We start from the raw sequence: 23,697 nt of genomic DNA, 5'->3' as shown, positions 1-23,697 counted from the left end.
CAGAGGGCTGCTACTAAAGTGGTCAGTGGTCTTCACCATAAAGCATATGGGGACAGACTTAAAGTTCTCAATTTGTATACTTTGTAAGAAAGGTGAGAAAGGCGAGATACAGTAGAGACATTTAAATACCTCCATGGCATAAATGCACAGGAGGCAAGTCTCTTTGAACCTAAAGAAACTAGGTAATGAGGAGGCATGAGCAGATGCTTAGCAGAGTTTAAAAAGGGGTTGGACGGTTTCCTAAAGGACAAGTCCATAAACCGCTACTAAACGGACTTGGAAAAATCCAAAATTCCAGGAATAACATGTATAGAATGTTTGTACGTTTGGGAAGCTTGCCAGATGCCCTTGGCCTGGATTGGCTGCTGTCGTGGACAGGATGCTGGGCTCGATGGACCCTTGGTCTTTTCCCAGTATGGCATTACTTATGTACTTATGTACTTAAGGGAATAGACTCAGGAGTAATCTCAGTAAATACTTCTTTATGAAAAGGGTGGTGGATGTGTGGCATGGCCTTCTGGTGGAAGTCGTGGAGACAAAGACTATATCTGAACATGGGACAAGCAAAGAGGAAGAGTGAGGGCTGGTAGACATTAGTAAATGGTTATGGATGGACATACTGACTATACTGTATGATCTTTATCTGCTGTTATTTTCTGTGTTAAGAATATTCTGTTAACAGGATTATATATTTGTATTCAGCCTTACATATAATCTTAAAAATTGTAGAATATTTGTATTTTGTTTATATTATTATCTTGCTTTTCCGTCCCATGGTTTGTTGGCACCACCTTGCCTGATAACACATTTCCTGGCAGGGGAAAACATTTTGAAACCATATTTATGTGGATTAGTGCCACAACAAGACTAATGATAACCTTTTGTAGAGGCACGGAATATAAAGAATATAGGACATCTCTGTGATGACACAGAAACATCTGGTGCATTTGTTTTCTTGGCAGTTAGGCTTCCATTTTTAATAATAACCTAGCTACTAAAATGTCAGCTGTGACACAGGATCTTGGATATAATCATTGCACTGACCAAGATGAACCGAAAGCCACACTAGTTTAAAACAAGAGACAGACTTTTTATTTTCCAGCTGTCACATAGAATACACAGTTTATAATCCAAGGTAATATACACAGGCTTAACAGCTGCAAAAATCTCATTGTGAATTCTGTTATTCTTCCTTACTTATTTGTAGTTGAAGCAAATGTATGAAAGCAATCTTTTCAATGTAGAATCCAGTTATCTCTAATAATAGAATTATGTTCAACAGTGAATGAAAGCCTTCACCACCTATGAAACCTAGCTTTCTAATCTGTGAGTTATGTTTGCAAGTTTAACAGCTGCAAAAGTCTTTTTTGAATTCTTTGTTTTTTCATCACTTACTTGTAGTTGAAGCAAATGTAAGAAAACAATCTTTTCAATGTAGAATCCAGTGATCTCCAGTAAAAGAATTATGTTTAACAGTGAATAAAAAGCCTTCACCACCTATGAAACCTAGCTTTGTAATCTGTGAGTTATATCTGCCCCAAGTCATGGTGTAAATGAATTCCATTCCTTGCAGTGTACAATGGATATGCTCCATCTGCCTGCTCTCAGGTTAAGACTCAAAACACTATATCGTTGTTTCCCTTTTACTTCAAATTAGAATGTAAAGCGAATACCTAATAATTTAAACTTTATATTTCTTCTTTCATTAGGAGTTGCTACAAGATCCTTTGTACATTGGCCTAAGACATAAAAGAGTGAGAGGCCAGGCATATGATGACCTTCTTGAAGAATTCATGCAAGCTGTGACTGACAGGTACTTTTTTCAGACTGCAAACAAAGAAAAACTTCTGTTAGAACAAGGGAGCAATCCTGCTGACTTCTACTTAAGATTTATTTTAGGATTATCATTATCCTTTGCAATGTAAATTATGTTTGCATTTTTTCCATACTAAACATATCTCCAAAGCTGAAGTATAGCATTCTACAAATTTTCTTTTTGGCCAATCAGTTCAGTTTCCACTTATTTTTTGACTAAGGTGGCCAGCTTTTTTCTCCTATTTTTATATTCCTATCCCAACTTTACCCAGCCACAGCTGTGATAGCCCTTAGCCATAGGCCACAGAGGTGGCTCTCTGCTTGGACCTTAGGTCTGCTCACAAAGTTGTTACGGGGATCAATGTCTCCAAATGGGTTAATTTTGCTCATGCCATGACAATAATGAACCTTATTCCTAAGCCAGGGTATATGGAGTATAATGTAAATCTCAAATTTACAGCTAATGGTCACCAAAGTATTTGCATTGTGCCAAAGATAGCTTCCTTCTGGAGTTCATAAGATGTTACGTCTGTAGGCAATTTATCCAGGTGTGCCTGGAAATTCTTTTTAATTAGGCCCTTGATACCCAAAACAATGGGAAATATTTCTGTATCTTTCTGCCACATTTTCTTGGTTTCAGACTGCATTTCTTGATACTTAAATTTTATCTTTTATCCCAAGTAATCGCATAGGACAGATACCTCTATATTGAAGGCCATTCTGGTGTTTTTCTCTTTGACCACTATATCTGGTTTCCTGATACTTAATTTTTTATCTGTTGGAATGGGGATGTTTCCAGGTGATCACAACCTCCTCATTCTCCGTGATTCTCTTAGAGTCATGATCCCAGTGCTTTTCTGGTACATCGATGTTTTAATGTTTACAAAGTTTCCAGTGGATGACAAACGCCTCCTTGTGCCTTTCTGCATAGAGATTTTCTACCATCAGAACTTTATAGCCAGCTACAAGATGAGTGACTGTTTCCAACTCCTTCTTACAGAATCAACATTTGTGTGTTGTGCCAGGTTTTTGGATGCTTGCAGTAAATCATCTTATCTATAATCCGTTATCCTGGGCTGCAGTTTTCAATTGCTCATTCTTAGGTTTCAATTCCCCTCTCCTTAACCATTCATGTGTCCAGTTTTAATCAACAAATGGTTCCTGGAGTGTATTTCCTGCTGTACCTTTGGATTTGCTACTTGTTGTTCCTTCCCTGCTATTCAACACATTGGAAGTTATTAGGCGGGCAATACATTGCTAGGCATTTAAACTAGAAAGGAGGGGGTACTAAACAGATGCAAATGAACACCAGAAGTCACCCCCACCAAAAACAGAAGAGTGATAGCAGTAGAGAAAGAATTAAAATAAACCATCTTAGCAACTCACCTATCAACAAGAAGATAGGTGGGGAGACTAGGCAGAAAGATAAAAATGCTCAATCTATGCAACAGAGTTTATGATCTGCAAACCCTGATGTTACATGGAGATTTTGATATTGTTTCTATCACAGAGATGTGGTTCAATGACTCCCCTGAATGGGATACAATTTTACCAGGCTATACCCTATTTAGGAAAGACAGAGATGGTCAGAAAGGTGGAGAGGTAGCTTTATATGTGAAAAACAACATTAAAGCGGTTGAAAAGCAGAGGACCTGGGGAGAGGTAGAAGCAGTATGGATAGTTTTAGAAAGAGAAGATGGAACATCCATCCACACAGGTGTTGTCTACAGACCTCCAACACCAAAAGAGAAGTTGAACAAAAATTTGGTCATAGATATCCAGAATTTGAGAATGAAGGGAGAGGTGCTGTTGGGAGATTTCAACCTTCCAGATGCATATTGAAAAGTCCCATATGCAGAATCGGAAAGAAGTAGAGAGATTGTGTATGCTTTTCAAAATGCAATGCTGAGACAAATGGTGATGGAACCTACAAGGGGAAGGGCGAAAATAAATCTTGTGCTAAAAATGGAGATAGTGAGGATGGTTTTCAGACCATAGGAGTTAGACTGGCTAATTCCTGCAGTCGGCGCTGACAGCTGATATTGAATATTTGGTTTAACTGTGGCCAGTCAGACTTTAACCGGCCAAGCCAATGTTCAGTGCTGGCTGGTTAAAGTCAGACTATCAAAAGATATTCCAGGGTTTCACACAGACAAATATGACCACCAAACTTGGTGGTCTGATTTAAAAATCAGCGGATAGCTAGTTATATCGCTCGATATAACTGGCTATATTCTAGCCGCTAATCGACAATATTCAGTGGTACATAGCCGGCCATATACTGCTTAATATCGGAGGATAGCCGGTTATCCTGCATTTAACCAGCCAGGTGCCATCCTGGCCGGTCAAATGCAGCTGAATATTGGGAGAGAATGTGTCGAACATCCGGGCGGGTGCCCTCTTGGCAAATAGTGATCGTCACACTGTATGGTTTGATGGGTGAGGGGGGGGGGGGTTTCTGAGAAGTTCCGAGAGAAGAGGACATTTCTCTGGTAAGTGAACACTATTTTGCTTTGTGCTTTCGGAACTTAAAGATTGGGGTTTAAAGGAGGAATTGTAGGTTAGTGATAGGCAAAATAAAAATATAAAAGCAAATGTTATCAACTAATCTTCATAGTCTTTTCCATTTAGTTTTAAAAACTTTGTACCACAGCATTAACAGATAATATCTAGCACGCACTTAAGGATCTAGTTTACTTTAAGGGGGAATAAAAAGAGAGAGAGGGAAAACCAAGCAGGACCTAGTTTAGTATTATGGGGGGAATAAAAATAGAGAGAGACAAAAGCAAGCATTATTAGCTAGTTGCCATATTGTACAACCCTTTTCCCATAGTTTTAAACTGAAATTCTCTCTAGTAATAGGCATTTTTCCCATAGTTTTAAACTGAAACCTTTTCAAGAGGTAGAAACTAAACAGCCAAAAACTCTTGTTCTAAAAGGCAGTTATTTTCTGTTCCTTGGCTACTGGAGAGGTAGCACATCCAGCAACCTCAATTAAGTGTTAACTAAGGTGTGGGGAAGTAGAATACTTGCATAGGTTGCTGAGTCAGCTTCAAAGAGCCTGTTTAAAAAAGGCCTCTTAGATTCAAAACTATGTAAAGAGGAAAGGTTCCACTGAACTTTCTTTCTGAGAAGTTCTGAGAAAAGAGGACATTTCTCTGGTAAGTTAACACTATTTTGCTTTGTGCTTTTGGAACTTAAACATTGGGGTTTAAAGGAAGAATTGTAGGTTAGTGATAGGCAAAATAAAAATATAAAAAGCAAATTTTATCAACTGATCTCCATAGTCTTTTCTACTTCGTTTTAAAAACTTTGTACCACAGCATTAACAGACAGAATCTAGCAGGCACTGCAGGATCTAGTTTAGTCTTCCCACCCACCCCTAGGACAACTCTTCATTTATAATCAGTTATTGTACTTAGGGTAACAAGCAAGGAGTGCTCTTACAGAGTTTTAAATACATTTCATTACCTTCTAAGAAGGAAACACTAAATAAATCATACAATATACTATATAAACTAAAATACATTTTTATATTAGGCTAATATCCTTAATACTGTAGCAAGTTTTAAATTATTGAAAAACTCAAAAACACCAAGATGGAGTCAGCAGTCCAGCAGCAAGAGGGGTGCTATCCAGTCTTTTGCATTGACATGTATGATTGTATCCCAGTTGGTGAGATGTCATATGTGTGTGCCCGATACAAAGAACTCCTAGCTCTCAGAGAACGTGTCCATTCTCTTGAGGCTAGACTAGCAGACTTGGTGGAGCTGAGGGAGACAGAGAGGTACATAAAGGAGACCTAACAGGGATGTTGTAGAGAAGTCCCACCTCCAGTCTGGTAGCCCCTGTGCTACCTTGGAGGAGGGAGGTTTCCTAGAAGGAGAACATCACCCTGGTGAAGTAGGAAGTACTCCTGTAGCCAGGACCTGCCCACCATGGGATGTATTATCCTCTCTCACCAAGGATATGTCTCCAAGTGCTGCCCTGAAGGGAAAGGTTAGGACAGCTGTTGTAGTTGGTGATTCGATCATTAGGCATATAGATAGCTGGGTGGCTGGTGGACGTGAGGATCGCCTGGTGACTTGCCTGCCTGGTACGAAGGTGGCAGACCTCACGTGTCACCTAGATAGGATTTTAGATAGTGCTGTGGAGGAGTCGGCTGTCTTGGTACATGTGGGTACCAATGACACAGGAAAATGTGGGAGAGAGGTTCTGGAAGCCAAATTTAGGCTCTTAGGTAGAAAGCTCAAATCCATAACCTCTAGGGTAGCATTTTCTGAAATGCTACCCGTTCCATGCGCAGGGCCCAAGAGACAGGCACATCCAGTTTTTCAAGGCCTTTGAGAGGCCAATCCATAATATCAGAGCTGTATGAGAGTGCAGGAATTGCCTGCTGATTAATGGCTTGTATCTTATTCTTTGATGTTAATGCACTCTTCAATATCAATTTTACTTTCTTATAATATTTACTGATAATTTCTCTGTGATTTCTGCTTGATTGTTGCTCCCCATCACTCCTAGATATTTATATAGACCTTCCTGTTGAAGTTCCTTTATCTCTGCCATCAGTCAGGGGGATGTTGTCAGTATTCAACTTTCCATTAAGGAAAGTTGCCATAGCACACTTGTCCAGACCAAAAGTCATCTTGATGTCATCTGAGAAGCTTTTCTCTATTCATAGTTGTCCCACTAATCGCTAGTCCCTGGAAATGTAGAGCTTCATTTCATTTCAGGTCATCTAAAATCAGTAAGTATAATGTAACCTTTAGAGTGCTGTCATCTTTAGGATTAAGGCTGAATTCATAGCCCTAAGAGTATTCAATAGATTTAGTGCCTAACAAATCAGAAGCAGGGATAGAAAGTCTTCTTGAAATATGCCTTGCTAGATATTAATATTAGAAATGACAAACTGTCTGCATATTTATTTATTTGGATTTTGCTCATACCTTTTTCAGTAGTAGCTCAAGATGAGTTACATTCAGGTACACTGGGTATTTCCCTGTCCCTGGAGTGCTCACAATCTAATTTTGTACATGAGGCAATGGAGGGTTAAATGACTTGTAGGTGGAGCAAGGTTTGCCGCATTTTCTTGGTGAGCTTGATGTATTTGATCAATCCAGGGTTTATTTTGTACATGTGAAGGCAATTTATTTTCTTAGCACTGGCCATAATGAGTTTTTTCAACATTAATGGTCCTTGGTTCTATATTCTCCCTTATTATTATTATGATGTTATTAGAGTCAATATGATCATATATTCTATCGGCACCTAGTGCAGTGAACAGTTTATAGACTGTAGGTAGACAAATAGGGCCGGATTCTGTATAAGGCGCAGTGAGTAGCATGCATTATATTGTGCATGTGGCCAAGTTATGCGGCTACTCAATTGAATAATGAGCCAATTAGTGATAATTGGATGATAACCAATTATCACTAGTTGGCAATAATTGGAATTTATGCTCGCTTATTAGTAGGCGTATTCTAAAAACAGGCACACTTAAATTCCAACATTCTTAGCTGAAAAGGGGGCGCAGCCATGTGTACTGCTATGGATTCTTCACCCAATGCAAAATTAAACTCTGGAATTCGTTGCCGGAGAACATGGTGAAGGCAGTTAGCTTGGTAGAGTTTAAAAAGGGGTTAGACGGTTTCCTAAAGGACAAGTCCATAAGCCACTACTAAATGGACTTGGGAAAAATCCACAATTCCAGGAATAACATGTATAGAATGTTTGTACATTTGGGAAGCTTGCCAGCTGCCCTTGGCCTGGATTGGCCGCTGTCATGGACAGGATGCTGGGCTCGATGGACCCTTGGTCTTTTTCCAGTGTGGCATTACTTATGTACTTATGATTTACAGCCTGTCTCACTAACATAGACTACTCAATTATTACCATGGATTCTTTTGGATTTGTATTAGGTAGATGAGACCTTTGTTAGAGGTGCTTAAATCTACAATGATTAAGATATATACAATGATTAGCTATATACACAATCATTACATCACTGGTCTCTACATCTAAGCAATGCAAAGAGTTCTTAGACCAGGAAAAGAAGCAATAATACACTATACATACAATATCGCTGGTCAGGAATTTCAGGCCCTTATCTCATCAGCTTGGAGGCCCGTTGCAGCGAAAGCCCAAAGTCTCCTTATGACCAGGAACAAGTCCTCTGCGCGATACATCTACCCACAGATGAGCCTCAAAACTCTGCTGCAACAAGCCCCCCTTTTTATAAGGTTTAGAACTCATATTCAGAGCTAAGGAAAATTACAGAATGCTTCTCTGTTTAGGTACTGTGGGAACGTGGTCACATGTTTTCCAAGTCCAGGTGGCCAGGCTGAACTCCGAAAACAAGCACCATCCTCCTCTTCACATACCAAATTAATTAGAACTGTGTCTTATCTTCTGCATTCCAACTTATTTTTACACAATCAACGTTAAACAATTATTTTAAAACAGAATTACTTCTAATCAACAGTACAGACCCCGAATGCACTGGTTGGTCAAGACAGAGTTGAAAAACAATCTTTAAAATTCACTTTTATTACACCATGGGAGTATAGGCATGTCAAGGGCTTCAATCAAATTTATGCATGTTGTTATAGAATTCAGGGGAACGAGTGTACATTTAGAGGTAGGAATTTAAACCACAGTGGCGTAAATGGCTGTGCCTAAATGTATGCATTTCCCTCGGCCTGTACGTTATTCTATAAACCACGACTAAAAAAACTCATAAGTAGACTTTAAGAATATTGTTTCTCAGAGGTATCTAGCATGCGCTAGCAAATTGGCATAGCGCATGCTAATGCGGGACTTTCCTACACGCTAAGCCCATTTCTAGTGTGCCTAGGAAACTGAACAATTTCTAGTATCAGGTCGTGCACTAATGTTTGCATTAGCATGTGTAACTTGAAAAAAATTGATGGAGGACACACTTACTGTCTCCTATTTAGGAGGCACTAAGGACTCCTACGTTGTGGTCATGCTAACCAGTTATCACCCAGTAATCAGAACTCGTTAGCTGGATAGCATGTCCACGCCCATTCTCCACCCCTGACACACCCCCTCCAGAAAATAAATAGAAAACAATAAATACACACAAACAGGTTACTTATTGCAAAATGTTCTAATGCACTTTGTGGTAAGATTTTTCACACACACTCAGTGTGCATTAGTGCTTAACGCCCTTTAGTAAATATACCTCTAAGTGTCTGAGTACAAAATTGGGAGTGAAAATTTCCACTAATTTTGCCTTCCTTGTGCTTACTTTACCTTGCCGTTTTGGATAATGATAATAGTATTGTGGTTGTTTGTGCCATTCTAATTCTGTCATGTTGTCTGAAAAGGCATGCATTAATTGCAATGCAATTAGAGCTAAGGATGATCTGATATTTTTTGGACTTCCAATATTTAAAAAGGGTGTGAAATTTTATTTAAATGGAGATACTATACAATTTTAATCTTCTTCACAGTGTATTATTTTAAGTTTCAGAAAATGTTAGCATATTCAAAATTAAATTTGATTATATTGAATGAAGATCTTTTCTCTGTCTAATATTTCTTATATATGTAAATATGAAAGACAGCATTAAAAGCAGTGCAGCAGCTGGATAAAACAATGCCCTGGGTAAGAATTGCTTTCAGTGTTCTCTTTTTCTTTTGGGCTTGTTTTAAGATTCCCCGCCTGACTGTAGTGGGCAGAGTGGTGATCCTGACAACTAGCATGAATTTAGAGTAAGGAAGTCTCACCTTACAATCTATCAAAACATGTGGAAGGTTTTCATAAACATATGTGGATGAGTCAGTAACTTGTAACAGAGCGATTAGGCTGGGCTTCGATGTTAGCTTCAGAACTTAGTACAAGAACAGTACTGGGCAGACTTCTACGGTCTGTGCCCTGAGAAAGGCAAGGACAAATCAAATTCGGGTATACATATAAAGTATCACATACCATGTAAAATGAGTTTATCTTGTTGGGCAGACTGGATGGACCGTACAGGTCTTTATCTGCCATCATTTACTATGTTACTATCAGGCTTATTTTCGAAAGTGATCACCAGTGATCCTCCGACATAAATTGGGAGATGGCCAGCGATCTCTCAAAAGCGGCGAAATCCGTATAATCGAAAGCGGCTTTTTTGACACCACCGCCGCTTTCCCGTCGCCACGCCAGCGAAAGTTCAAGGGGACGTGTCGGCGGCGTACCGAAGGTGGGACATGGGCGTAGCTACCAGCTGGCCAGCTTTCGCGGATAATGGGAAAAAAAGCGGCGTTAATCAGTATTTTGCCGGATTTACTTGGTCCTTTTATTTTCACGACCAAGCCTCAAAAAGGTGCCCCAACTGACCAGATGACCACCGGAGAGAATGGGGGGTGACCTCCCCGTAGTCCCCCAGTGGTCACCAACCCCCTCCCATACTAAAAAAATAAAAATAAAACCCTTTTTTTACCAGCCTGTATGCTAGCCTCAAATGTCATACCCAGCTCCCTGACAGCAGTATGCAAGTCCCTGGAGCAGTTTTTAATGGGTGCAGCGCACTTCAGGCAGGCAGACCCAGGCCCATCCCCCCCCCAAACCTGTTACACTTGTGGTGGTAAGTATTGAGCCCTCCAACCCCCCCCCCCAAAACCCACTGTACCCACATCTAGGTGCCCCCCTTCACCCATAAGGGCTATGGTAGTGGTGTAGAGTTGTGGGGAGTGGGTTTGGGGAGGATTTGGGGGGCTCAGCACCCAAGGTAAGGGAGCTATGCACCTCGGAGCTATTTGTGTATTTTTAAAAATTTTTTAGAAGTGCCCCCTAGGGTGCCCGGTTGGTGTCCCGGCATGTGAGGGGGACCAGTGCACAACCAAATGCCTTGGATTTCACCGGGTTTGAGATCGCCGGCATTTTTTTTCCATTATCACTGAAAAACAAACCCGGCCATCTCAAACCCGGCGAACTCTGGCATTTGGCCGGGCTAAACCGTATTATTGAAAAAAAAGATGGCCGGCCAGCTGTTGCCTCCTATATGTCTATGGGGCTCATTTTTGAAAGAGAAAAATGTCCAAAAAGTGACATAAATCAGCATTTGGATGTATTTCTTCTCAAAACATCCAAATCTGTATTTTCAAAACTTATTCTGCAGATGTTTATCTATCTCCAGTTCATCTGCAGTGCGTCCAAATCACAAGGGGCGTATTGGGGGCGTTTCGGGAGTGGGTTTAGGGCATTCCAAACACTTGGAAGTTTTCTAGCCATAATGGAACAAAATGAAAATGTCTGTGGCTAAAAGTTCAACATTTTGATTTAGACCAGTTTGTAGAACGAACAAGGCACAAAAAGGTGCCCTAAATGACCAGATGACTACTGGAAGGAATCAGGGATAAACCCCCCCCCCCCCTTTACACCCCAGTGGTCACTGACCCCCTCCCACCCCCAAAGATGTGAATAAAAATATTACTTACCAGCCTCTATGACAGCTTCAGATGTTATAACTAGTTCTATTTAGAGCAGCAAGCAGGTCTGTGGAGTAGTGTAATGGTCGGTGAGCTGGACTGACTCTGGAGGGTTTTCTACTGCTCATAATGTCAGAGCCATGGCTGCGTCAGTGGCTCGCTTAAAGTCAGCCTCCATTGAAGAGATTTGCAAGGCTTCAATGTGGCCTTCTGTCCACACATTCACATCTCACCACTGCCTTAAGCAGGATACCCGATTTGACAGTCAGTTTGGGCAGTCGGTGCTGCAGAACCTGTTTGGAGTTTAGAATCCAACTCCACCCACCTAGGCCCGTTTTATTCTTTTCCAGGCTGCACTCTCAGCTAGTTGTATATAGTTTCAGGTTAATCTACGTTATGTCCTCACCATTACAAGGCCCAATTCACCAATGTTTATTGTTTTGGGTGAGCCTGGATGCTAGGGATACCCCAGTTGTGAGTATAATCCAGCCTGCTTGTCCTTGGAGAATGTGAAGATACTTACCTGTAGCAGGTATTCTCCGAGGACAGCAGGCTGATTATTCTCACAAACCCACCCACCTCCCCTTGGACTTGTTATTTGTTTATGCTTAAGACTTAACTTAGGTACGTGCTTGCTTGTGAATGCACTTATAGGTCAATAAGAGGAGTTTGAACTGTATGCAGAAACGGATAGGAAGCCAGTGAAGTGACTTGAGGAGAGGGCTAATATGAGCATAACGACACTGGCGGAATATTAGTCGTGCAGCAGAATTTTGAACAGATTATCTACTATTCTCAAGTATGTTTGCTTAGCAGAGCCAAAGTACTGCAATATCTCTTCTTATTGAAAGAGATAAAATGAATTTTTTGTTGCCAAGGAAGGAAATCTAGTAAATCATTTTGAAAATGTAAAATGGGGATTTGGTCTTTGTAACTGACATATCTGCACCTGAATTTCAAACTGACATATCTGTACCTGAATCTCAAACTGCAGGAAAAAACCATCTCATATCAGAATCTGCTAGTTACATGGCAGTCATCCAAATTAACATTTTCACTTACAGGTTTTAAATAATGCCAGCTATCACATTCCAAATAGTCAAAAAATATTTTCAGCATTACAAAATGAATACTGGACAGTATGGCAAGCACATCAAAAAGATACAACAGTAATTTCAGGATCAGTTTTGTGGCTTTGAACTAGATAAAACATTGTTTTTCAACCCTTTCAAAACCTTATATGGAGACACTGATTCAAATTAACAGCTTGAACTCAATTTACCTTCTAAAGAAAGTTTAGAAGCATGTACATTTGAGGCATTTGTGGTAATGAAGATGAACAAATCTAAACATAGATGAGAAGGAAACCGCTGACTTTGTGAAACAAGAGAAAAAATGTCTTTAAAGAATTAGGTCAGCAAACAAAGAAAAACAAGTGACAACCTGCACAAATACAGTAGGAAATACAAGGTGTTACTTCAGGCATAGGCGCTGACTCCGTGGGTGCTGTGGGTGCTCGAGCACCCCCAATATTTTCTAACCCGCTGTCGGAAGTTCCGGTTCCAACGCCAGCCTGACCTGCCCACCCTCTTCTCCCTTAAAAGTCCTCTGTCCTCGCCTTCCTGCTGCCCAGAATTTAAAACTCATTTTACCTCGGGTCCCAGCAGCAGTGAAAGGCGAGCAAGCTCGGCTTCAGCCTTCCCTTTTCTCTCATCTCTGGTCCTGCCCTCATTTCCTGTTTCCGCGAGGGCGGGACCAGAGCTGAGAGAGAAGGGAAGGCTGAAGGTGAGCCTGCTCGCCTTTCACTGTTGTCAGGGCCTGAGATAAAATGAGTTTTAAATTCTGGGCAGCAGGAATGCGAGGACGGAGGACTGTTGTGGGAGAAGAGGTTGGACTGGGGTTGGGACTGATGAGGACGGAGGACTGTTGTGGGAGAAGAGGTCGGACTGGGGTTGGGACTGGAACTCGGAGGGGGGGCTGAAAAGGGGCAGTTGGTGTTTGGGGCGAGTTACTGGACATGGAGGGGAGAAAGGAGAAATCGCTGGACATGGAGGGGAGGAGAGAGAGGAGAAATCACTGGACATGGAGGGGAGGGGAGAGAGGCAAAATCACTGGACATGGAAGAGAGGGCAGGAGAGAGATGAGACTTGTTGGACATGGATGGAGGGAAGGGAAGACAGGGGAGAGAGGAGAATTGCTGGATATGAATGGAGGAGAGGGCAGGGGAGAGAGGAGAATTGCTGGATATGAATGGAGGAGAGGGCAGGAGAGAGAAGAGAATTGCTGGATATGAATGGAGGAGAGGGCAGGAGAGAGATGAGACTTGCTGGACATGGATAGATGGAGGGGAGGGCAATGGAGAGAGAAGAAATTGCTGGACATGGAGGAGAGGGCAGGGAGAGGAGAGTTACTGTACATGGATGGAGGGGAGGGCAGAGGAGAGAGGAGAGTTACTGTACATGGATGGAGGGGAGGGCAGGAGAAATGCTGGACATGTATGGAGGTGAGGGAAGACAGGAAGGAGGTGCACATGGATGGAGGGCAGGGGAGAAAGGAGAAATGCTGGACTGGGCATGGAGTGGCGGAAAGACAGAGGAAGTAGATGCATATGGAGGGGAGATGAGAAATGCTGGACATTGTTTTTATATACCCCTCTCTAGATCCCCATTGGACCTGTGCCCACGGATGTGAACAGAGGGATTCAGAAGGCTCATTCTAAGTCTATTAAATGAGACCTCGGCTTTCTGACTCCTAGCACCTAAGTGCATCTTTGTGTATCTACGCTCCCACATTATGGGTAATTGGGTAGGAGTTTCCTCACTTAAGTGGATATCATCTATATATATAAAAGGCACTTTGAAGCCTCAAGCCGGAAACTTGAGGCGCCCGAGATATCCGGTTTGGGCTGCAGGCTCCAGTCACTGTAGCTCCGCCCTCGCGTCAAAACGCGATGATGTTGAGGGCGGGGCGGCCCTCGCGTCAAAACGCGATGACGTTGAGGGCGGGGCGGCCCTCGCAACCACGTCACTGAGGGACGAAGAGGAGAGGTGTGCAACTCGGAACGGAGGCACGGAGGGGGTGTCTGCAACTCGGGAGGGAGGGAGGAAGGGGGGGGGATTACCCTGCTAGCGCCTGTTTCATTTTTGCCAGAAACAGGCATTTCTCACTAGTAGAGAATAATTTTGTCTGTGTAGGTGTCTTCAGAGAAATAGGTATGCAGCCAAGAAATGAATACCAACAAGGGAAATAGGTGATAATAATGATTTTAATTCTTACCCAATGCAAGTTCAATCAATCTGGCACGCTCATCAGTCAAAGTCTCAGGTGGACCGACCGTAGTTCTGCCCTCTGGGTAGAGTTGGAGAAAATTCCAAACTCCGCCTAGATTGGTAGATCTTAAATACCCTCTTCTTGCCCATTAAACCTAATGGGCACACATTTTTTTTTTCATATGTGAATCATACTTTCTTTTTTTTTAATTTTTAACAAGAAGCTTTATTGAGAGAAACCACAAAGTACAACTCAAAGCTTTACAGACACTTATCATACAGGTTCCTCTCACATTAACTTGCTTAATACATAAAGACTCCTAATGTAACTTTCATAAAAAGCAATAACATTTCTTGTAGCATTTAAACCTTTTATATATACCCAGTGTGTGAATCATACTTTCTAACAGTTAGCTTAACCGCAGATCGGAAGCCCATTCCTCCCTCCTTTCACCTATTTCTTCATAACTGTAACTTCCTGAGTTGTAAACAACTTATATTAAGATACAGAGACCAGTATTCATATTTTCATGAACAGGACGCCATCTTTACAAAACCAGACTCCATTTTATGAACCTAACTTCTTACTATTTTAGCCATTAATTCCTCCATCTTGGCCCTTACACTGTATTTGAATGTCACACCAGATCCTGATAAGGCTTGCCAACCGGGCCCTGCTTCTGCAAGTACTTAGCTGCAAGGCCATCATAAGATTTGTGGCCTAGTCAGTGCTTTTTAGCTGCCTAGGCTATAGTGCTCGGCCCACCACTATTCCAGTGGAGGGGTCTCAAGTTGTGACACATATTAACATTCCCCTCTTCACCCTATCTCATAGGGTGACACTAGGGTTGTCTAGCTTGGTACCATCTATTCCAGAAGGTATCCTGCAAAGCAATCAAGTTTGAGAGTCTGAATGAAATCTGGTACGGTGAAAATGTTGGAATCCTAGTCACAACATGAATACTATCTCTGCCTCATTCTAACCCCTCTTGGGACTAACCCATATCTGCGGCTGAGCAACAAAATACACTTACAAGGGTATTATCATCTATTAATGTGCAGGTTTGATTATACTTTTACATATATATATAGCTAAAAATCATCAAGCGAATTAATTCTTTGGCTATATACTAATTATATGCTGATTATACGTTTGCATTGATTACATGATTATATTGATTACTGATTATATCCTTGCATAATTACATTCATTACTGCATTCTGTCATTATTTTGCATTCCCATGTGTTTTTATTCTATTATATAGTTGCAGGTACATCTGTAGTTTCTCTAGCATTTGCATAGCGATTGGTCCACCTCATAGGGAGATAGTCTAATGTATTGTCTCCTGTGGTGTTCGGAAGGAGATTTTCGTACAAGACATATTGTCCTGTTGTTGTTTTCTTCATCATGGCAGTTACAATTAAGCGTTCTACTAAGCTTCTAGCACATGGGATTATGCAACATCCTACCAATATGAAAATGGCAACCACTATGATAATGGTGGTGGCTGCAGAAATGATAAATGTCTTCCATTTACCAAAAGCTTTATCCATCCAACCAGTCCAGGATGTATCAACACCCGAGTTTTCAGCCAATTCCTCTGAGAGTGAGGTGAGGCCTTTCAGAGCTCTGGTGATTGACCCATCTGGGGCAGTGTTGTTGGGGATAAAAGTGCAACACTGGGTGCCTATTTTTCGGCACACCCCTCCGTCCACCGCTAGCAATTGGTCAAGAACAAGTCTGTTCTCAAGGGTCATTCTGCTAGTGGCATATAACTGTGCTGCAATACCTTGAACCGCATCTCTGGTGTAATTCACAAATCTCTGTTGATTGTAATATATGTAGTTGATCCAATCTACGTTCTTGTTGATGGTTGCCCACCAAAAGAAGGCAGATTCAAATCCTGCAGCAATCTGGTTCCTGGCTTTGAATTCATCAGGGACCCCTCTTGGAACTCCAATTGCATCAATATAGACCCGGTCATCAAAAGATCCGAGTTCTGCATATCTCTTCACTCGTGAGGAAGAGCTGCTATGAGGAGGAATCAAAGATGCAATGACTATTGGGATTACCAATTTGACCAAGGCACATCTGTCTGTCCAACTTCTGTGGAGCGTATGGTAGATAGTGTTGGTTCCTCAATACCACCATATATCTGCTCGAGCCTGGGCAAAGTCTGTAATGTTCAGACCTCGCAGGGCCCCTTTCCCTAGAGTGGTATTGCAATTGGTCAAATTTCCCAAAAACCGTGAGTTCTTAACTGCATATCGGTCCAGACAGGTATGATACCTTGTGGCAGGGTCTGGAATTCTGAATGCAGACGGCACCCTCAGCCAAGGGGGCAAGTAGGGATGATGTTTTGCAAGGTGCTGACAAGACTGATTAATGTTCTCTTTTACCTGCAATAGCTCTAGCATACACCAAAAACCATCAGGATCATTATAGAGATCTAAGGGAAAAGGAACCCCTGTAGGTTCTTCCCTTGCATGTGCGCAGAAATAACAATTAGAAACATTCAAACTTGCTGTGGTATAGTGGGCTCATTCGAACCACAAGTTAGTATCCCCAAACCCAGTTTCAAGTGCAACTAAGTCTTTGGCACTGTTAATCTGTATAACCTAGTAAGGAATCTTTTCTTCTGGGGCCTTTGTTGGCATTAAGGGGTTCCTTTCAGGTTTGGGAGGGGGAATAATAAGAAATATGCCAATAGGATCCATGCCTGTGGCATCTATTCCAAGGGAATAGGCCCTGTACATGACAGAGGTTATTCCTCCGAAAGTGATAGCCACCTGATTGCACTTGGTCATTGGACAATTAGTAAATATCCGTGGCTTCATAATGGAAATACTCTTCTTGAGTTCAGGAATGGCTTGACCTGAGTAGGGAACCCATGTGCCTGTGTACCACCATACCTCTGCCCAGCTTCCACATGTGGAGAAGGGACATATGTATATATCAAAGGCTGAATAATATTGCTGGTAAGGCCGTTCACCACACCTGGTGTAAGCACACACATCAAGGGTTATTGTAATCATCTCCTTGGTTGGGGCTAATACTATCTTATATTCGATCAAGTGATCTGGCAATTGCATTACTTGTGACTTGGAAGGTACCATGATCATGGCTAACACACATAGTAGGATAAGGCACGTCATGTTGGCAGTTTTCTTGATTAAGCACCGTATCAAGACTGTAGGAATAGTAATTGACGAGCAATGAATATTGTGAGTAACAAAATTACCCCTAGGGTTTTAGCAAGAGCTGCAAGTATGACAATCACTACCCCAAAATACACTAGGAACGGATATACAGTGGGGGAAATAAGTATTTGATCCCTTGCTGATTTTGTAAGTTTGCCCACTGACAAAGACATGAGCAGCCCATAATTGAAGGGTAGGTTATTGGTAACAGTGAGAGATAGCACATCACAAATTAAATCCGGAAAATCACATTGTGGAAAGTATATGAATTTATTTGCATTCTGCAGAGGGAAATAAGTATTTAATCCCTCTGGCAAACAAGACCTAATACTTGGTGGCAAAACCCTTGTTGGCAAGCACAGCGGTCAGACGTCTTCTGTAGTTGATGATGAGGTTTGCACACATGTCAGGAGGAATTTTGGTCCACTCCTCTTTGCAGATCATCTCTAAATCATTAAGAGTTCTGGGCTGTCGCTTGGCAACTCGCAGCTTCAGCTCCCTCCATAAGTTTTCAATGGGATTAAGGTCTGGTGACTGGCTAGGCCACTCCATGACCCTAATGTGCTTCTTCCTGAGCCACTCCTTTGTTGCCTTGGCTGTATGTTTTGGGTCATTGTCGTGCTGGAAGACCCAGCCACGACCCATTTTTAAGGCCCTGGCGGAGGGAAGGAGGTTGTCACTCAGAATTGTACGGTACATGGCCCCATCCATTCTCCCATTGATGCGGTGAAGTAGTCCTGTGCCCTTAGCAGAGAAACACCCCCAAAACATAACATTTCCACCTCCATGCTTGACAGTGGGGACGGTGTTCTTTGGGTCATAGGCAGCATTTCTCTTCCTCCAAACACGGCGAGTTGAGTTCATGCCAAAGAGCTCAATTTTTGTCTCATCTGACCACAGCACCTTCTCCCAATCACTCTCGGCATCATCCAGGTGTTCACTGGCAAACTTCAGACGGGCCGTCACATGTGCCTTCCGGAGCAGGGGGACCTTGCGGGCACTGCAGGATTGCAATCCGTTATGTCGTAATGTGTTACCAATGGTTTTCGTGGTGACAGTGGTCCCAGCTGCCTTGAGATCATTGACAAGTTCCCCCCTTGTAGTTGTAGGCTGATTTCTAACCTTCCTCATGATCAAGGATACCCCACGAGGTGAGATTTTGCGTGGAGCCCCAGATCTTTGTCGATTGACAGTCATTTTGTACTTCTTCCATTTTCTTACTATGGCACCAACAGTTGTCTCCTTCTCGCCCAGCGTCTTACTGATGGTTTTGTAGCCCATTCCAGCCTTGTGCAGGTGTATGATCTTGTCCCTGACATCCTTAGACAGCTCCTTGCTCTTGGCCATTTTGTAGAGGTTAGAGTCTGACTGATTCACTGAGTCTGTGGACAGGTGTCTTTCATACAGGTGACCATTGCCGACAGCTGTCTGTCATGCAGGTAACGAGTTGATTTGGAGCATCTACCTGGTCTGTAGGGGCCAGATCTCTTACTGGTTGGTGGGGGATCAAATACTTATTTCCCTCTGCAGAATGCAAATAAATTCATATACTTTCCACAATGTGATTTTCCGGATTTAATTTGTGATGTGCTATCTCTCACTGTTACCAATAACCTACCCTTCAATTATGGGCTGCTCATGTCTTTGTCAGTGGGCAAACTTACAAAATCAGCAAGGGATCAAATACTTATTTCCCCCACTGTACCATTAGGCGCTGCTAGTGTAAGGGGGATAGATTCTGGTAGCTCCTGTTGCGGAGAGACTAAATACCTCCAAGGGTCTTGATCCTACTTCTCTAATGAATAGAAAGGGTATCCAATCAGTTCTCAGCACATTGTATGTAATTAACCAGAAATCTACTACCTCACGAGTTTCTGGTCTGACTAGGGGTACTTCGGTCTGTTCTACTTGTAAGCCTAGACTTCCTCCAAACAAAGCAAGGATGTGAATAATAGTCCGATCAGGGCCAATAGTCCAGGTGTCGAGTAAGGGTTCACACAGTGTCTGTTATCGGGTCAATGAATCCCAACTGGGATCGTCTTGCGGAGCCGGGTCCCAGTGAGGATACCTTAACTCACGGGGATCTAAAAGGTGGATCGGGGGTTCAGAAATTACTGAATCCCAGAAGTTTGAGGGCGGCAATGGTGGGAAATTAAGGGAAGGTACTGTCTGTGGCGGAGAAGGCTGGTTATCTGTTCCTCTGTTGGACATGTAACTTTGCAGTTAAACTGAAGTATATCACGGGTGTAAACGGACAGCGGCGAAGGAACCCCTACCGTCTGGTGAAATACAATACTTCTCAAGGGGTCTGTTCCTGACTTTTCTCACGAAAAGCCAAGGCAACCAATCTATACAATAAAGCTTATAAGTGACAATCCAAAAGATTACTTCTTCTCCTGTTTGAGGTCTAAAAAATGGGAGAGTACATAAGTACATAAGTAATGCCATACTGGGAAAAGACCAAGGGTCCATCAAGCCCAGCATCCTGTCCATGACAGCGGCCAATCCAGGCCAAGGGCACCTGGCAAGCTACCCAAACGTACAAACATTCTATACATGTTATTCCTGGAATTGTGGATTTTTCCCAAGTCCATTTAGTAGCGGTTTATGGACTTGTCCTTTAGGAAACCGTCCAACCCCTTTTAAAACTCTGCTAAGCTAACCGCCTTCACCACTTTCTCCGGCAACAAATTCCAGAGTTTAATTATACGTTGGGTGAAGAAAACTTTTCTCCGATTTGTTTTAAATTTACTACACTGTAGTTTCATCGCATGCCCCCTAGTCCTAGTATTTTTGGAAAGCGTGAACAGATGCTTCACATCCACCTGTTTCACTCCACTCATTATTTTATATACCTCTATCATGTCTCCCCTCAGCCGTCTCTTCTCCAAGCTGAATAGCCCTAGCCTCCTTAATCTTTCTTCATAGGGAAGTCGTCCCATCCCCGCTATCATTTTAGTCGCCCTTTGCTGCACCTTTTTCAATTCTACTATATCTTTCTTGAGATGCGGCGACCAGAATTGAACACAATACTCAAGGTGCGGTTGCACCATGGAGCGATACAATGGCATTATAACATCCTCACACCTGTTTTCCATACCTTTCCTAATAATACCCAACATTCTATTCGCTTTCCTAGCCGCAGCAGCACACTGAGCAGAAGGTTTCAGTGTATTATCGACGACGACACCCAGATCCCTTTCTTGATCCGTAACTCCTAACGTGGAACCTTGCATGACGTAGCTATAATTCGGGTTCTTTTTCCCCACATGCATCACCTTGCACTTGCTCACATTAAACGTCATCTGCCATTTAACTGTAACTGCGTTATGAAGTATTGAGGAAAGGTGTTGTATGACCCTGGCAGGACCTGGACCTGAGGCTTGTAATAAAAGTTCACACAACAACATGGATGGAGGGGATGGAAGACAGAGGAGGAGATGCACATGGATGGCGGGGAGAGAGGAGAAATGCTGGACATGGATGGAGGGGAGGGAAGAGAGAGGAAGTGAGATGAACATGGATGGAGGGGCTTAGAGAGAGGAGAAATGCTGGACATGGATGGAGGGGGTAGAGGAAGAATGCTGGACATGGATGGAGGAGAGGGAAGAGAGAGGAAGGAGATGCATATGGATGGAGGAGAGGGAAGAAAAAGGGAGGAGATGCATACTGACTGAGATGAGGGAAAGGGAAAAGAGGAGAAAAACTACACATGGATGGAGAAAATAGACGCTGAATGGAAAGGGGGAAGAGAGGGGGCAGACACTGGATGGAAAGGGGGAAGAGAGGGGGCTGATGCTGGATGGAAAGGGGAGAGAGAGGGGGTAGATGCTGGGTGGAAAGGGGGCAGAGTTAAGATCGAGGAAATAAGAAACAAAAGACTGAGACCAACACAATTAGAAACAGTAAATGGCCAGACAACAAAGGTAGAAAAAATGAATTTTATTTTTAATTTAGTATAAAGTAGTATGATAGCTATGTTAATAAATACAGAAAATGGAAATAAGGTAATATCTTTATTGGACTAATTTTAATACATTTTTGACTAGTGTTTGGAGACCAAATCCTCCTTTCCCATCTCAGAACAGAATACCGTAACAGCAGTATACTGTCCTGACCTGAGGAAAGAGGTTTTGGCCCTTGAAAGCTAACTGAAAAATGTATTTAGTCCAATAAAATTATATTATCATATTTTCCATTTCATTTGTATTTGTTAACCTATAGTATAGTGATTGAAATATGTCAGTTTTTGAAATTTGTATATCCTTATATTTGCACAGTACAGGGGGACTGAGGGGTGGGATTGTTCAGGGAAGAAGTCCTGGTGCAGATTGTAGGCAGCCTTTGAGTGGCGCTGCCACTGCTCAGGTGAAGACTGCAGCAGACAGGATGTTAAGGTACGGGGGGAGGGGAGAGGAAGTGCACCACTTGTAAAAAAAAATTCAGCACCCCCAATCATTTTGAAAAGTTGGCTCCTATGACTTCAGGAAACATGCATCTATCAAACCAAGATATATAAATGATTATTGAGAGGTGAACTGAAACCAAAGGATGAGGCATTGATAAGTACAGCCCAGAGATGGTTCCCAGACCCAGTAGCATAGAAAAACTGGGAAAACAGACTGTGACACCCCAAGCGGGGCATGGGCGTGACTGGTGAAATAATATAGCTAGACAAATAGATGAAACACAAAAGTATTTAAACAGATTCTCTGGCCTGTTTTTTCACAGGGCCCGAGATATAGGGTGGGAAACCCTCTGCAGTCCAGCAATAGAGTCTTTGGCAAGCCTCTGGCAGCAGGCCAAACACAGTCCATGGCTGTCGGGGTTGCCACGCCCCAAACTCAGCCTACTAGGTTCCGGGTTCCTACCCAGACTCCGGGTCTAACTCCCACCAGACCACAAAACAGACTTGCAAAGTCAGTTCAAAAAGTAACAATGGCTTATCTCAGCCAGGTCTTGATTATTGAATGGGCGCTTCAACTGCACATCTTTCCTCCCTGGGCTTCCTTAACTTCTGCCTGGTCCTGTCTTTTGAACTTCCCAGTAGTGTCTCTGCTCCTCTCAGCCTACTTCTTTCTAGGGCAGGATCTGTGCTCTTAAGGTGGCCTAGGCTAACTAGAAAGGGACTTCTTTTAAGGGTGAGCAACAGTGTCCTATACACCCCATCACACAGACATATTTAGATTCTTTAAGAAAAGAGCTAGAAACAGTTATTCATCTTTCAGCTGACAGTGAAGTTCTGATGGCAGAAAATGTCTATACAGCAAGGCACAATAAGGTGGCATGTTTTATCCATTGGATTTTGTAAGCCTTACAGCATTCCTATGTCAGAAAAGCACTGGTATTTTGACTCTAACTTTTACAAAGCCGCAGTAGTGATTACTGTGCACCAAATACACTGAAGCCCATAGGATTTGAATGGGCTTTGTTGTATTTGGCATGCTGCTAATCGCTAGCATGGCTTTGTAAAAGGAGCCTTAAGAGAATTTTTTAAAAAATGACGAGGTTATACACCTGGGATATTCCAATTCCTTACTGACAAAAAGCTTGATGCAAGAAAACCAGGTACCATTGTAAAGGAAAAAAAATACCAGAATGGCATTGATCATAAAGGTATCACTTCCAAGTAATTATTCTGTGAAATGGATGTAGACAGGATTTTTTAATATCAAGAAATGTAGTCATAGACCAAAAAAGTGTGGAAACCAAAAGCTTGATTTTAAAAATAATTTTTCATGCACACCTGGATAGGTTGCCTATGCATGTTAGATCTTATGAACTCCAGAATGAAGCTCTCTTTAGCACAATGCAATGCAGTAAATTTGAGAGACTGACTTCATATCCACCGCTACAAAAATATATTTATTTTTGTAGCACCGGGGTATACCCAGCGGTAATCGGGCAGTGCTGCATGTTACCACTGGGTTAACGTGGGAGCCCTTACCGCCACCTCCGAAATGGCCG

The 23,697-nt window shown here is 42.4% G+C and overlaps 1 protein-coding gene across 1 annotated transcript in view; it reads left to right on the top strand.

Annotated features, from left to right (window-relative positions):
- Positions 1–23,697, top strand: part of ME1 (malic enzyme 1) — a gene marked incomplete at its 5' end in the record, with an annotated part of 362,344 nt that overhangs the window by 201,954 nt on the left and 136,693 nt on the right. The window contains 1 exon segment of the mRNA XM_030195171.1: positions 1,710–1,813. Within this exon segment, the coding sequence (XP_030051031.1) occupies positions 1,710–1,813 (104 nt within the window).

The sequence above is a fragment of the Microcaecilia unicolor genome, chromosome 3 (genome assembly GCF_901765095.1).
Source record: "Microcaecilia unicolor chromosome 3, aMicUni1.1, whole genome shotgun sequence".
NCBI classification, from domain to species: domain Eukaryota; kingdom Metazoa; phylum Chordata; class Amphibia; order Gymnophiona; family Siphonopidae; genus Microcaecilia; species Microcaecilia unicolor.
The sequence above is the reverse complement of the archived record's forward strand: the minus strand, read 5'-3'. Positions and strand labels throughout refer to the sequence as shown.